The sequence below is a fragment of the Rhinoderma darwinii genome, chromosome 8 (assembly GCF_050947455.1).
Source record: "Rhinoderma darwinii isolate aRhiDar2 chromosome 8, aRhiDar2.hap1, whole genome shotgun sequence".
NCBI lineage: Eukaryota > Metazoa > Chordata > Amphibia > Anura > Rhinodermatidae > Rhinoderma > Rhinoderma darwinii.
In genome coordinates this window covers 71,963,392-71,979,591 of record NC_134694.1, presented here as the reverse complement: position 1 = coordinate 71,979,591, position 16,200 = coordinate 71,963,392, and the positions used below count along the sequence as shown (strand labels likewise).

General features: G+C 42.0%; 1 protein-coding gene across 2 annotated transcripts in view; it reads right to left on the bottom strand.

The window, feature by feature from the left end:
* The window catches only part of LOC142659523 (ligand of Numb protein X 2-like), a 105,842-nt gene that overhangs the window by 17,146 nt on the left and 72,496 nt on the right, over nucleotides 1–16,200 (bottom strand). For both annotated transcript variants that reach the window (XM_075835733.1, XM_075835734.1), the window contains exons 3-4: nucleotides 5,560–5,753; nucleotides 5,237–5,433 (exon numbers count right to left, since the gene is read on the bottom strand). In XM_075835733.1, the coding sequence (XP_075691848.1) occupies nucleotides 5,237–5,433; nucleotides 5,560–5,753 (391 nt within the window). The remainder of the gene's footprint in view (nucleotides 1–5,236; nucleotides 5,434–5,559; nucleotides 5,754–16,200) is intronic.

Below are 16,200 nucleotides of genomic sequence, written 5' to 3'. Positions count from 1 at the left end.
AACAGGTCTGAACTAGGACTCGTCAGGGAAATGCCCAAATATGTTAAGGAACCATCCTGCCATTAATCGTGAAGCAAGTAATTGTTGCATAGAGCGGTCTACTCCTATGTTTAGAATTTGGAAGGGTTAACCTTATAGTAGGAAGTGTTGCCGATATCAGAACGTACAGACTGGATCACAGGCAGGGAGACAAGAGGATGCGCACAGGAAAGGATGACAACGTACAATCCAATATTATGGTTACTCTTGCCCACTGAAATGCCATGAATATCAATATTATCCGTTCTGCGAGGGGTGTCATAACAATAGTGAATATTATAGGGGTAAACTCCTGACGAGTCTTGTTCGTAATAGTAAAGTGGGTCAGACCGAAAACCTGAAGATAGAATTCTAGCAGAGGAATTGGCATAAAAAGCCAGAATAGCAGAATTGACATAGTTACCAAAACCAAACTTATCTAAGATTTGGGAGAGGTACCCCCAATGGAGCCTGTCGAATGCCTTCTCTGCATCCAAACCAAGCAGCAGAAAAGACGTCTGAGAGGCCTCCGCTCTCGGAACTAAATTGATTTAACGAAGAGTTTGGGAGGAAATTAGCTGGGGAGGCAGTTTCCTTTCAAGGTTTAGGGATGTTTAGGTGTTACGATGGTGGCAGGCAGCATTTTCGCTGGGAAAGTGCACTCAGTGGCAAGAACCCTTGTTAAAAACATTTAATAAGTGGGGGGATAGAATTTGTGAGTAACATTTATAATAATTGTTTGTATACCCATCCGGTCCCGGGGCCTTAAAAGATTTGAGGGAGTAAATTATTTTAACACTCTCAGATACAGTGAGGGTATGTGCACACGATGAGAGGCTTTTACGTCTGAAAAGACAGACTGTTTTCAGGAGAAAACAGCTGCCTCGTTTCAGACGTAAATGCTCCTCCTCGCATTTTGCGAGGCTTCTCTGACAGCCGTAAATTTTGAGCTGTGCTTCATTGAGTTCAATGAAGAACGGCTCAAATTACGTCTGAAAGAAGTGTCCTGCACATAATGTATATAAGTGTCCTGCATATAATGTATATGTGTCTTGCACTTCTTTTGACGAGGCTGTATTTTTACGCATCGTCGTTTGACAGCTGTCAAACGACGACGCGTAAATGACAGGTCGTCTGCACAGTACGTCGGCAAACCCATTCAAATGAATGGGCAGATGTTTGCCGACTTATTGTAGCCCTATTTTCAGACGTAAAACGAGGCATAATACGCCTCGTTTACGTCTGAAAATAGGTCGTGTGAACCCAGCCTAAAGGGGAAAGACAGAGATTCCACGTATTGCGGTGAGAGCATGGGAAAATAAAAAAAAGCAGTAATCTCTCTCTACCGTGCTGGCACCTCCACATGTTGTAGAGTAACTTTTCATGTAATAAAGAGGAAAATGTAGAAGGAGTTCTCAATTTTGATGTGGTATCGAACGCTGAATCAAGAATAAAGCTCACCTATAAGGAAGAGGCCATGAGCAAAGGCCTTAATCTTGGGGAGCAGAGATCTGAGGTACGGACCCGGTCTCTGAATAGGAAAATAAACATTAAAGAATGTATAAGTAATATTATTGATATCACAGATTAGGCCAAGGTATCTGCCTTGTGGGTCTTGTATAAGATCTAACAGAAAAGGCCACCGTATCTTTAACAGCTATGAGAACTCCTTTGCGTTTAGCTTCCCAAGATGCAGTGAAGATATGCGGAAAATGTTTATTGGAAATCTGAGGTGCTCCATCTTTAAGGAAGTGCGTCTCTTGCTCTAGAAGCACATCAGTTTAACGCCTTAGCTCCTCGCCAGAGTAAACTCTGCTTGAAGGGACTATTAAGCCCCCTAACATTGAGTGTATGTATATATATATATATATATATATATATACACACACACACACACACACATACACACACCATAAAGGTACCAGCATAATGAAGCAACGAGAGGCAAGTGGTGTAACACTAAATGCAGAGCAAATCAAAGTACCACCATACATAGTAAGACATCAGCAGACAGCTGGAGGGACCAAGAACAAAGTAAACATAGTACAAACAATAAAGTAAGCATATGTACAATATAAGGCATAGTGCAGACAAGCACTGTAGTCTTCAGGGGGAGAGAGTCGTGTTTTATGACACACAAGAGTTCTGAAGAAGAAAGAAATTAAGTGAGCTATCTTATGCTTATAATACCTCACGGCCGGGAGTCCTAGCAGAAAGATTATATGCAGTCTTACGACCGTTCAAGCGGGAGAGTTTCTATAATCCACAGAATTCCCTTCGGGAGCAACCATGGATGGAGAAGTGCGATTACAAGATGAAATCTGAACTTTAGAAAGAGAGATGTTCCATTGTCACAGTAACAAGACACCTTCTTCCACCAAGGATACAACATGAGGATTGCCTTTGTAGGAAATCAGCAGCTTGTAGGAAAGCCTCAGCGATACTTGATATTATGGGCTCACAAAGATTCAGTGATCGGGAGCAAATCTATACGAGCTTGCAACGTTGCTGCCAACAGATCCGGGAAAATAGAAACAGAAATATAAGGAGCAGGTAAGCATCCACGTTTCCTGGATGCTAACATAACATGTTGCTTTATGTAATAGAAATTAACACTTACCAGGGTGTCTCTGGGTGCCTTTTACGGTGCTTGTCTGGATTTAGGAAACTTATGAGCTCTGTCAATCATTGTCCAAACCTGAGAGAGTTGGAACTATCGTAAGGAACAGCGGTTTGATGTGTTTTGATCAACTGGGGTGACATCCTCCAGTTGTTATGTATTCACTGGTTGCGCAATTCTTAAAAGGCTGCAAATAAAACCGCAACCCCAAATCCGTCACAACTCTGATTAACAGAATCTAAGGCTACTTTGGAGGTATTCGCCAGAGCCCACCGCAAGGCGGGATGGTTTTTGCTGCACAAAACCCATTGGATAAGGGGTGCAATGCAGGCTATACCTGAACAGGTAACCAGACAGCCAGAGGGTAAACAGAAAGTCCAAAACAGAGCTAGTGAAAATCAGGTAGAGCAGAGGTCAGAACCAGCCTGGGAGCAGATAACCCCTTGTTTATCGATTTTGGTTAACAAGAGACAAGCAGAGGTCATTATCCAAGAAGTCCAGAAGTCTAGCACACAGGTTAAGCGAGAGCTTGATCACCACACCTAAGGAGAAAAATTCACAAGCAAAGAAAGAGGGAGGAGGCCAGGTATAATACCCTACCCCACCCTACACCTGACAGGAAGAAGACTGAGAAGTGGGATAGGCTCAGGAAGTAAACAGAACCGCCCAGAAGCTAGATCAGTAGTCATGGCGATCTTAAAGACTCAGACTCTTCCTAACACCAGTTTGCCCCTAATCTTAATTTTGTTCCTTAGCTTTGAGCCATTTTACTTCCTCCTCCAGTGCATTGTGTGCGTCCACCAACTCGTTGTGAGCCACAGATAATTCCTCCATTTTCTGTTCTAGGTGATCTGCGAGTTGACATATGGCGTTCATATTACATTGCAAATTGCAGACCAACGAGGACATACTAGTATTTATCCCATTTTGTAGGAGGACAATCATATCCTTGAGAGTATCCACAGTAATAGGGCCCCCAGAGCATTAATGGTTACCAGAGCATTAAGACTAGTAGGTTGCAGGGTAACATCTCCCTTGCTGATGCTTTTTTTTTTCTGTCCAGGACACTTGCTGTGTGGTGTATGCCGAAGGGGAGACGTTTTTGACCCTATGGACTAGTTTCCTTCACGTCCAATGATGAACTGTGCGAAGGGGAAAGGGCCGCTGGTAATTGAGAAGGCAAAGGGGATTGTATGGGAGACTCTGCCAGGTTAGGGGTAGTGCTGCTGAAAAATTCAGTCAGCTTCCTCAGAGCAGCAGGTTTCCCTTTCCTCCTAGCCATAGTAATTGAATGCAAGTGGTTAATTACGTTGTACAATATGATATAGCCAGATATGCAGGGGTGGAATAAAGCGGAAGATAGGAGTTAGGGAAGCTATCACTGTCGTGGTACCTTAAGGGGTACTGGGGATGCCAGCCAGAGAAGGCCCTTGTCCTTAGGCTGTAGCAGACTGCACCAGGATGCTCCAGTATTCGGGAGCTCTGAGGTCCCCTGGAGATTACTTCTCCTCCGCTCACAAACCCTTGTGGAGATCACCAGAAGCAGAGTGGCGGATGAGAGGTGCGTCGACCTGCCAGAACTACAGCTACTGCCAATGCTGTCCGGAACAGAAGCGGCCCCAGAGACCGGCAGAATTCAAGCGCATGCAAGCGCCTGAGAGAGACCGCGTGGAGTTGCCTCAGATGAAGAAACGCTGGTATCCAGAAGTTTAAGCGCCTCGGAGCTCAGTGAGGACTCCCGGTGGCTCACTGGACTGCAAGGAAAGCGAGCAACAGGGAATGGAATTCAGAAACTGTGCTGCGAGCCGCATTTCAACAGGAGCACGTGAGTCAGGGGGTCATTAACTTCAGTAGCTAAGCTCCCACCGCAATATGAAGTACTTTTGATAAATGGCATACAAAATCAATACATAAGGAACCATGACAGTGATGATCATGTATAAAGCATTCAATCCATAGATGACCATCTTATGGTGCATTCAAATATATCAGTCAAAGGAATCCGTTTCCTCCAACTTTAAGAACAAAAAACCCAGCTTGCTGGATAGGTACATTGTATTCATATGTGTTGTCCATTCTCCACATCTAGCAGGACTTACATGAATGTAACACAGGGGCAGACATAACATTGGTGCAACCTGTGCAGCTGCACAAGGGCCCAGTATGTAAGAGAGCCGACTGTTGCCTTAAAGCAACTGTCTTCTGTCTGTTAGAGTGCATTTAAATGCCGGAGATGATTAAGTTTATGATTAACAATGATTGATTGATTGATTGATTGAAAGACATAAGGGTGATCTATAATGAACTTTTGGAGAGCAGGTGCCCATGTACTAATCTTGGAAACCACGGATAAACTGAAAATTTGATATCTCTTTGTGCTCCATTGTGCAGCCTATGCTGTTCAGTTTCCATGTTTAGATATATATCAGGAGTAGAAACGATAAACCATAAAGGCCACAGAGGAGGTTGCATCATCAATTGTCCCATCTCTGAAGCCATATTACAGCATGTGCCAACAGATATCCTGTGAGGTTAGATCTCATTAGAAAGTAATTGACCATATTCCCACTACCAACACAAATATTTGGTAGAACATACCTCCAGAATGTGGTCTCCTGGCATAAGTCTGCCATCAGTTGCAACCAACGAGTCTTTCAGCAATTCCTGTATTACAATATTGCCCAGGGGAGTGTTTCTACCCCCCACAATTCGCATCCCCAGTTCCTCTTCAGGGTCATCGCGATGTATCTCTATTGTACTTGTCTCTGCTACTAGACTTGTCCTGTGAGGCTGATCTTTAAGTTTAAGAGAAAAAAAACACATAAAATGTAGGATAGAAAGCATTGCCATACATTTTCATGACTATTTTGAACCTCTCTCTGAACTACAATAATTTCTACGGTAAATAATTAGGCACTCACCATCATCATGTTCATCAAATGCTGGATTGACCAGGCCTGGCTCAGATGTACCAAGAGCTACTACAGCAGCCAGTGAAGATTCTGCTAGGACACTGGCAATGTCACTTGCTTGGGAGACATCAGCCTCACTGGAATCCTTGACAGGGGCCGTCTTGTTCTCCCGCTCAGCTCTGTATTTTCTGAATCCTGCACATCTGATATACAATAAACATGTTAATTCACAGTGAGTCACTTTAGCGGATACTGTCACTATGGAAGAAAACATACAATGCAATATTAAATGTACAAAATCTTGTCAGACATTGACACAGATTGTGGCCTTCAGGGACTAAATATTGTGGAAGTGTGAGCACATCTGGTACCCTGTTATTTTACTGAAATAGTGAGAGGCCAATTTTATGCTCCTTTACAGGCATGCAATAGTATATCTGGTCCAGTTTATGCCTCAGTCAATTATTACATATCCCAAAGGACGAACTGCAAAAATTAAAGTAATACTGTGTGTTAGCAGGAAAGAATCGCACAGCATGCTAGGCCATCCTCCCCTATTAAAGTACTAGATACTAGCGGTTCCAGTGGGCAGGGAACAGAATGGACCCCTGATGAGCGACGCCCTTCTTGGCTAAAAATAAAATAAAAAATAATGTGCAATATTTTAGCAGCCATGTGAAGAAAGCAAAAAATATTTTACTGACTTTTGTTGCCACTAAAGAAAGCAAAATATCAAACAATCATAACCGTGTTATTATAGTGTTTGTACATAACATAGTACGCATACTAATGGAGAAAAACCCACAAAGCACTTACATTTTCATGTTAGACTCAGATCAAACAACTGGAAATAGGACAATGTACAATGAAATATGTTCAGTGGAACAGTAAAGTCTGAATCTTTTGCAAACATTACTGTCCCCAATTTATCTTCATATATGCTGCTGACAGATTACATAATAATGGAAGGACACACACAGGGAGAACAAACGCCTGTGGAGAAGGAGGCCCTATCCCTCATCTCAATGGGCATGGCCATCCTGCACTTGTCTCTTCCTCTCCAAAGGAATAGCAATGTTGGCAAAAAACGTGGAAGTTGAGAGTCATAACTTCTGGCATGGGGCGACGAGGAGGGGTAAACAAGTGCTGGACCCTCCAGTCTTAAAACTGAAGTGGGGTGAGGTGAACCAGCACGCAGCAGGTAGCTCAATTTTATTTTGCTAAGACGCCACATTTCCAATATGTCCCGCCTGGATCACACAAGTCCCCAACCTAGGCCACAGCTCAGATATTTGATATTTATTTAATCACATTTTCAGCACAGTATTCTAGCAGGCTGCTAGAAGTTATCATGACCTACCAGGGAACCTGTATAAGAAATCATTCTCTACACAGTTAACCAGGCAGGTCATGACAACTGCTGCCCGAGTGTACAATAAGGCTTCAGGAGCCCCGTATAATCTCCAAATCGTCAGGAACCACGTAGGTGAGACTTTAGAAATGTGGTGGTCACCTCCGCATGGAAAATACGCCAAGCGTGAACATATCCTTAGAGATTTGATACTGGCATACTGGGAGTTGCAGTTTCACAACAGTTAAGGCTCCATTCACAGTTTTCCCTTACATTTCGAATATACACCGAATAAAGCTCCTCGAGGTAAACAGAAGCTGTGACAGATGCCCAACAACGGCATCCATCCCTCAGAGGCTAGTGTGGCATTTGTTTAACGTATAGATAAAAAAAAATGCTAATGACCTATACGTAAACATAAGCCTGTGAAGTACGCCATACAAAGGCATACGTCAAAAAATGTTTTATTTTTTTTATGAAGTAGCACTAGTTCACTGCACTATTACAAACCTATTCTTTTTTTTTCGCAGTATACCAGCCCGAAGGAGACCATTAGGGCACTTGCGAGCTTCCTGGCGTACATGCTAAACGTAGGGGAGAAACATGATGTGAACGAGGCCTAAGAAACCACAGTTTTCAGACCACTGGTCTACAGAATTTTGTCCATTTCTGAACTAGGGGAAATACCCTTAAAAACTGCTACCCAGGACTTTGTAAATCGTATTAGATGTGCTCAAACTTTCTCCATTAATAACTTACCCGATAAGCAAACTTTGTGATGTATGACTGCGGCTGTGTCTACTGCTAGAATTTTAAAAGTGAAAGCAGTAGAGAGCCAAGAGAACAGGCAGGCTGTTCGACTGGGCAATGTGCGACGCCAGAAGTTTCTCCTCTCCACCGATTAAATTTTTAGGGTATGTTCACGCGGCCAAATTTCAGACGTATTCAGACAAATGCCTCGTTTTACGTCTGAAAATACGGCTCCAATACGTCGGCAAACATCTGCCCATTCATTTGAATGGGTTTGCCGACGTACTGTGCAGACGACCTGTTATTTACGCGTCGTCGTTTGACAGCTGTCAAACGACGACGCGTAAAAATACAGCCTCGTCAAAAGAAGTGCAGGACACTTCTTTGGACGTTTTTGTAGCTGTTTTCTCATAGACTCTAATGAAATCAGCTCCAAAAACGGACGTAAAAAACGCCGCGAAAAACGCAGTGAAAAATGCGAGTTGGTAAAAAAACGTCTGAAAAGCAGGGTCTGTTTTCCCTTGAAAACAGCTCTGGATTTTCAGACGTTTTTGTTGACTACGTGTGAACATACCCTTAGGTTTATCAAAAAAGGTTTCCAAAATGTGTTCTGGTTGAGTATGTATGTTGCTTGGCGACAAAGGAATCAGTTGGAGTCATTTGTGCCATGTTCAGGCGCATTTTTAACGCGATACAAATCAAATTTGTGTGATTTGAATCTATTTTTCTTAAATAAATGTGACCTAAAGTACATCTCCTTGGGGACCATGCCTGCTTTTCTCATCACTTTCCCTATTTGGTGAGTGACCCGAAAAGTTTTACTGCAAACTTGTCACACGTCACCATTTCCAACTTTTTTGGGGTGCAGTCTACACCAAAAACTTCCATAGACCCGCTTTGTAAATGTGGGCCAGTATTTGGGATGAAACATTCATCATATTGGAGGTTAATCTGTAATCCTGTGGTATTCTTTAGTTAGATACACAGACACAGGTTTTGCCTAGAAGTGATCAGGCTCCTATTATGAACTCTGCTTTTTCCAAGTTAACAGATTTCACATCAATAACAAGCGTCATACTGAGGACATTGTCACTCCGTACAGCAGTATAATATTTACAGAGCTGTCCCTGGACCATGTAATCATTAACCAAAGATTTGTGTTACACCACGTGCCCTTGGTCTTTATATTTATACCGCAGTTCAACCAACCCAAAATAAGGTAATATTAGCTTTCGAAACTTCTACATCCCTATACACTTTAGGCTTCATGCCCACTTCAGTCTTCTCCTTCACGGTGCTATCCGTTTTTGTTACTGATCGCACCCTGAACCCATTCATTTTAATGGGCCCATGCACACTTCAGTTATTTAAACGGATCCGTTGTTCCGTTCTGTCAAAAGTAGAGCATGTCCTACTTTGGTCAGTGATTCAGTGCCCGTGTGGCCCATAGAAGTCAATGGCTCAGTCAAAAAAACGGATGGCACACGGAAGGCTTCCGTGTGCCGTCCGTTTTTGACGGATCCGTTGCCATAGCAACGGCTGGGTGAGCCAAAGTTCATAGACTCACAGAATACAGTACACATTCATTCCTGAAGATGGATGTGGAGAGACTCATAGCATTGGTGCATGATCACCCAGAACTGTGGGATACGCGGGCAGAATGCTGCCACGACAGCTATAAAAAGGACGCCGCGTGGGAGGAACTTGCCATGGAGCTTTTGACGCACAGATGGCAGCAGGGAACTAGTGCCCAGCGTCACAAAATATGTAAGTAAATGCCCACATTTCACTTCAAAAATCCCAAAACACCAAAGCAAGCCAAGCAGAGTAATGTCAAACTGTTCTCTATGCTCTGAAAGCTGCAGAAAACAGCACCAAAAACTTCTTGTAACCTTTCTATGGGTGTTTCCTGGGACGTGACAAGTTCAAATGAAGTTTACCTTCCGTTTTATAAACGGAAAAATGGAAGCCAAACGGAAGTACAACGTCCGTGTTAAACGGAAACACGGAACGGAAACTGAGTGCACATGGAAACAAAAACGGACACACGGATCCGTTAAAAAGGGCAGATAAAACGGTGATGGAAGTGTGCATGAGGCCTTACACTGTTAAACTGGTTATACACTAAAGATTTTAAATTGCCATTTTATGATACGAACGAGTGTAACAGACGCAGACCGAAGGCATATATCAGACCAACCATGAGCGACAGGTGGTTCAGAAAATGGCCATAAATAAAACCAGTACTATAAGGCCAGCTTTATAAACGTTCTCAGCTGAGTTATGCAACCAGACTGCAGTGCTCTATGTACAGGAAGAAGTGTTCTGCGAATAAGGCAGGTAAGTAATGGGTAAATCTAATTCCCCTGGACTAACCGGTCAGTCTACAGTAAACACAGGGAGTATGACATTCGGCGAGTGCTGCTAGTTACAGTGGTATAACTATAGAGGTTGCAGCTGTGACTAGGCCCATTAGACAGGGGGAACCACAGGCCCTCATCACCACACTAAGGCTATGTTCACACGGAGTATTTTGGGGGAGGAATATCTGCCTCAAAATTCCGTTTGGAACTTTGAGGCAGATATTCCTCTCCCTGCACGCCGATTTTCGCGGCAATTATCGCGCCGTTTTTCGCCCGCGGCCATTGAGCGCCGCGGGCATAAAACAGCGAGAAATACACTTTCTCCTGCCTCCCATTGAAGTCAATGGGAGGTCAGAGGCGGAAGCACCCGAAGATAGGGCATGTCGCTTCTTTTTCCCGCGTTTTACTGCTCGCGGGAAAAAGACGCCGACACCTCCCATTGAAATCAATGGGAGGCGTTCTCGGGCCGTTTTTGCCGAGTTTTGCGACGCGGTTTCCACGTCAAAAAACTCGGCAAAATAACCCGTGTGAACATAGCCTAAAGCTGACCGTAATGTCTTAACCCCTTCAGGACTGAGCCTGTTTTGGCCTTCAGGACGAAGCCGATTTTTCAAATCTGACATGTGTCACTTTATGTGGTAATAACTCCGGAATGCTTCTACCTATCCAAGCGATTCTGAGATTGTTTTCTCGTGACATATTGTACTTTATGTTAGTGAAAAAATGTGGTTGATAAATGTAATATTTATTTGTAAAAAACACCAAGATTTGGAGAAAATTTGCAAAAATTAGCATTTTTCTCAATTTAAATGTATCTGCTTGTAAAACAGATAGTAATACCACACAAAATAGTTACTAGTTAACATCACCCATATGTCTACTTTATGTTGGCATCGTTTTTTGAACATTCTTTTATTTTTCTAGGACGTTACAAGACTTAGAACTTTAGTAGCAATTTCTCATATTTTCAAGAAAATTTCAAAAGGCGACTTTTACAAGGACCAATTCAGTTCTGAAGTGGCTTTGAGGGCCTTATATATTAGAAAGTCCCCATAAATCACCCCATTTTGAAAACTGCACCCCTCAAAGTATTCAAAACAGCATTCAGAAAGTGTATTAACCCTTTAGGCGTTTCACAGGAATTAAAGCAAAGTAGAGGTGAAAGTTACAAATCTCATTTTTTTTTTACAAAATTCATTTGTAATACATTTTTTTTCTATACCACAGGAGGTTTTACCCGAGAAATGTAACTTATTATTGATTGCCCAGATTCTGCAGTTTTTAGAAATACCCCACATGTGGCCCTAGTGCGGTCATGGACTGAAACACAGGCCTCAGAAGCAAAGGGCCTCCTTTTTTTTAGCATATATTTTAGGTACCATGTCAGGTTTAAAGAGGTCTTGTGGGGCCAAAACAATAAAGACCCCCAAACGTGACCTCATTTTCGAAACTACACCCCTCAGGGAATTTATCTAGGGGTATAATTAGCATTTTGAACCCACAGTTTTTTCGCTAAATTTATTTGAATTAGTTTGTGAAGATGAAAATCTACTTTTTTTCTGAAAAAACTTAGAAATGTTTAATTTTTTCAAGGAATAAAAGAGAAAAAACACCCCAACATATGTAAAGCAATTTCTCCTGATTATAGCAATACCCCATATGTGGTAATAAACTGCTGTTTGGACCCACAGCAGGACTCAGAAGGGAAGGAGCACCATTTGGATTTTGAAATTCTGATTTTGCTGGTATAGTTTTCAGTGCCATGTCGCGTTTGAATTGCACTGGAGAGAACAAAATAGTGGAAACCCCCGGAAAGTGACCCCATTTTGGAAACTACACTCATCAAGGAATTTTTCTAGGGGTAAAGTTAGCATTTTGACCCCACGGTTGTTTTGCTGAATTCATTGGAATTATTCTGTAAAGGTAAAAATCGACTTTTTTTCTGAAAAAAGGTAGCCATTTTTAATTTTTACAAGGAATAAAGGAGAAAAAGCACCCCAACATTTGTAAAACAATTTCTCCCGATTACGGAAATATGCCATATGTGGTAATAAACTGCTGTTTGGACCCACAGCAAGGCTTAGAAGGGAAGGAGCGCTATTTGGCTTTTGGAGCTCAAATTTAGCTGAAATGGTTTTTGGGTGCCATGTCGCATTTGCAAAGCCCCTGAGAGGCCAAAACAGTGGAAACCCCCCAAAAGCGGAAATTACACCACTTAAAGAATCTATCTAGGGATATAGTGGGCATTTAGACCCCACAAGTCTTTTGCAGGATTTATTAGAATTAGGCCATGAAAATGAATATCAACATTTCTTCCACTAAAATGTTGCATTTTTTTCAATTTTACAAAAGGATAAAGGGGGTAAAAGCCGCCCAACATTTGTAAAGCAATTTCTCCCGAGTACGGCAATACCCCACGTGTGGTCATAAATGGTTTTTCATTAGAAAGTAATTAACCCTTTCTGTACTGATCCATTTTTTTTCTTTTCTTTTTTAGTTTTTTCCTTCCCGCGTTCCAAGAGCCAAAACTTTTTTATTTTTCAGTCAATAGAGCGGTATGAGGGCTTATTTATTGAGGGACGAGCGTTCGTTTTTATTGGTACCATTTTTTGGTACATACAACTTTTTGAGCACTTATTACATTTTTAGGTTGAGCGCAGGTGACCAAAAAAACTGCGATTTTGCAGTTTTAAATTCTTTATTTTTCACGTGAGACGCTCCATACATCACCCCCCACACTAAGACATGCTATGTTGTGGTGCGCGAAGGGGTTAATGCGCAGCGCATGGTGCGGAGTGAAAATTACAATTTTCCACTCATATGCCATTTTAGTGCACTATATGTTATGCCCAGTTTGTGCCACTGAAGACAAATACCTCATAAAATATTAACCGGGTTCTCCCGGGTATGGCGATGCCATATCTGTGGACGTAAACTGGTGTTTGGGCACGCTGCAGGGCTCAGAAGGGAGGGACGCCATTTGGCTTTTGGGGCGCAGATGTAGCTTGGTAGTTGTTCTGTTTGGGGTTTTACTGGTGTTTCAGTTTGTAATGTGGGGGCATATGTAATCTGTGCGGGGTACATCAGGGTATAATAAGAGGGTATAATAATGCAGTAAATAAATAATAATCCGCAGATATGTGGCCGGTGTCGCACTGATAAATGGTGTCGGATCTTATCTGCTTTTGGACACATTTTGCATCGCCATATTTTGAGAGCCAGAACGGTTTTATTTTTTCACCACCGGAGCTGTGTGAGGGTTTATTCTTTGCGGGACAATCTGTAGGTTTTCATTGGTACCATTTTGGGGTACCAGAAAATTTTTTGATCACGTTTTATTCCATTTTTTGGCAAGCAAGGTGACCAAAAACCATCAATTCTGACAATGTTTTTTATTCGTGTTTTTTTATGGCCTTCACCCTGGGCTATAAATGACCATTATACTTTATTCTGCGGGTCGATATGATTACAGTGATACCAGATGTATATAATTTTTTTATGTTTTGCAGCGTTTGTGCAATAAAATAACTTATTTATAAAATAAATAAATTTGTGTCCCCATATTCTGAGAGCCATAACGTTTTTATTTTTCCGTCAAAAAAGCGCTGTAAGGGCTTGTTTCTTGCGGGACGGGATGTAGTTTGTATTGGTACCATTTTGGCGTACATGCGACTTTTTGATCACTTTTTATTGTATATTTTGGGAGGGTTGGTAACCAAAAAACTGTGATTCAGGCACTGTTTTTCGTTTATTTTTTTCGCGGTGTTCACCGTGCGGGAAAAATAATATTACAGTTTTATAGTTGGGGTCGTTACGAACGCGGCGATACCAAATATGTGTACTTTTTTTAACGTGTTAATTTTTTTCCTATAATAAAAGACTTATTATAGGAAAAAAAGCATTCTGTGTTTATGTCACTTATAACTTTTATTTTTACACTTTTTAAAAATATTTTCATTATCTTTTTTTTACTTGTTCCACTACGGGACACTCAGACTTGCAGCTTTGATCGCTGCTAGAACACATTACACTACACACGTAGTGTAATGTGTTACATAGTTAGTACGGCTGAAAAAAGACACATGTCCATCAAGTTCAACCAAGGGACGGGAAAAGGGAAGGAAACATTTCTACACATAGGAGCTAATATTTTTTTGTTCTAGGAAATTATCTAACCCTTTTTTAAAGCCATCTACTGTCCCTGCTGTGACCAGCTCCTGCGGTAGGCTATTCCATAGATTCACAGTTCTCACGGTAAAGAAGCCTTGTCGCCTCTGCAGCTTGAACCTTTTTTTCTCCAGACGGAGGGAGTGCCCCCTTGTTTTTTGAGGGGGTTTTACAAGGAACAGGATTTCACCATATTTTTTGTATATGCCATTAATATATTTATATAAGTTAATCATGTCCCCCCTTAGTCGTCTTTTTTCAAGGCTAAATAGGTTTAATTCTTTCAATCTTTCCTCATAACTTAAATTCTCCATGCCCCTAATTAGCTTCGTTGCTCTTCTTTGTATTTTTTCCAACTCCAGGGCATCCTTTCTATGAACTGGAGCCCAGAACTGAACTGCATATTCTAGATGAGGCCTCACTAATGCTTTGTAGAGTGGTAATATTACATCCCTGTCCCGTGAGTCCATGCCTCTTTTAATACACGACAATATCTTGCTGGCCTTTGAAGCAGCTGATTGACACTGCATGCTGATATTGAGTTTATGATTTACAAGTACACCCAGATCCTTCTCAACAAGTGAATCCGCCAGTGTAGCTCCCCCTAGGACATATGATGCATGCAGGTTGTTGGTACCCAGATGCATAACTTTACATTTATCTACATTAAACTTCATCTGCCAAGTGGACGCCCAAACACTTAGTTTGTTTAAATCTGCCTGCAATTCATGAACATCTTCCATAGACTGGACTATATTACATAGCTTGGTGTCATCTGCAAAAATAGAAATAGTGCTATTAATCCCATCTTCTATATCATTAATAAATTAGTTGAATAATAGTGGTCCCAGCACTGAACCCTGGGGTACACCACTTATAACTGGGGACCATTCAGAGTAGGAATCATTGACCACAACCCTCTGGATACGGTCCTTGAGCCAATTCTCAATCCAATTACAAACTATATTTTCTAAACCTATAGTCCTTAATTTACCCATTAGGCGTCTATGGGGGACAGTGTCAAATGCCTTTGCAAAGTCCAAAACACTAAATCCACAGCGGCCCCTCTGTCTAGACTTCTGCTCACCTCTTCATAAAAACAGATTAGGTTAGTTTGACAACTTCTGTCCTTCGTAAAAAGGTGCTGGCTGTCACTTATAATGCTATTTATTCTAACTGTCATTGTGACGTGACAGTCACACTGACAGGAAGCATCGGAGGACCGGCCGGAGGCTGATCCTCCGAGGCTTCCGTACATGGCAACCCGGAGGTCATTGTCTGGCCTCTGGTTGCCATGATAAGGATCGCCAGCCCCCGCAAATACATGTGGGGGGCTGCCGATCCGCTGTAAACCTCTTCGATGTGGTGATCGCAATCGACTACCGCATCGAAGGGGTTAATTGCCGATTTCAGCGGCGACAGGCCGCTGATCGGCAACGGGGAGAGCAGGGCTGACACCCTGCACAGTTAACCGCCGCTGCGGTGTAGCGCCACGCGGCGGTTAACTGTTAAAGCGCGGACGTAACTGCACGCCCAGGTGCACGAAGTTACTGCTCACCTGGACGTACAGTTACGCCAAGGTGTGGGAAGGGGTTAAAATTACCACCTTCCTTACACAGCACGGTGTGTGGCAGCATGTGTATCGGAAACCCTCCTGCCCTGTCCCTTACTCACATGTAAGAATGTGGGAGTGACCCCCGTCCATAAAGCATCACAAGTATTTTATTTTGCATATATATATATATATATATATATATATATACATATATATATATATATATATATATATACACACACACACACACACATTTTGCATATATATATACATACACATACATTACCGTTCAAAAGTTTGGGGTCACCCAGACAATTTTGTGTTTTCCATGAAAACTCACACTTCTATTTATCAAATGAGTTGCAAAATGACTAGAAAATATAGTAAAGACATTGACAAGGTTAGAAATAATGATTTTTATTTGAAATAATAATTTTCTCCTTCAAACTTTGCTTTCGTCAAAG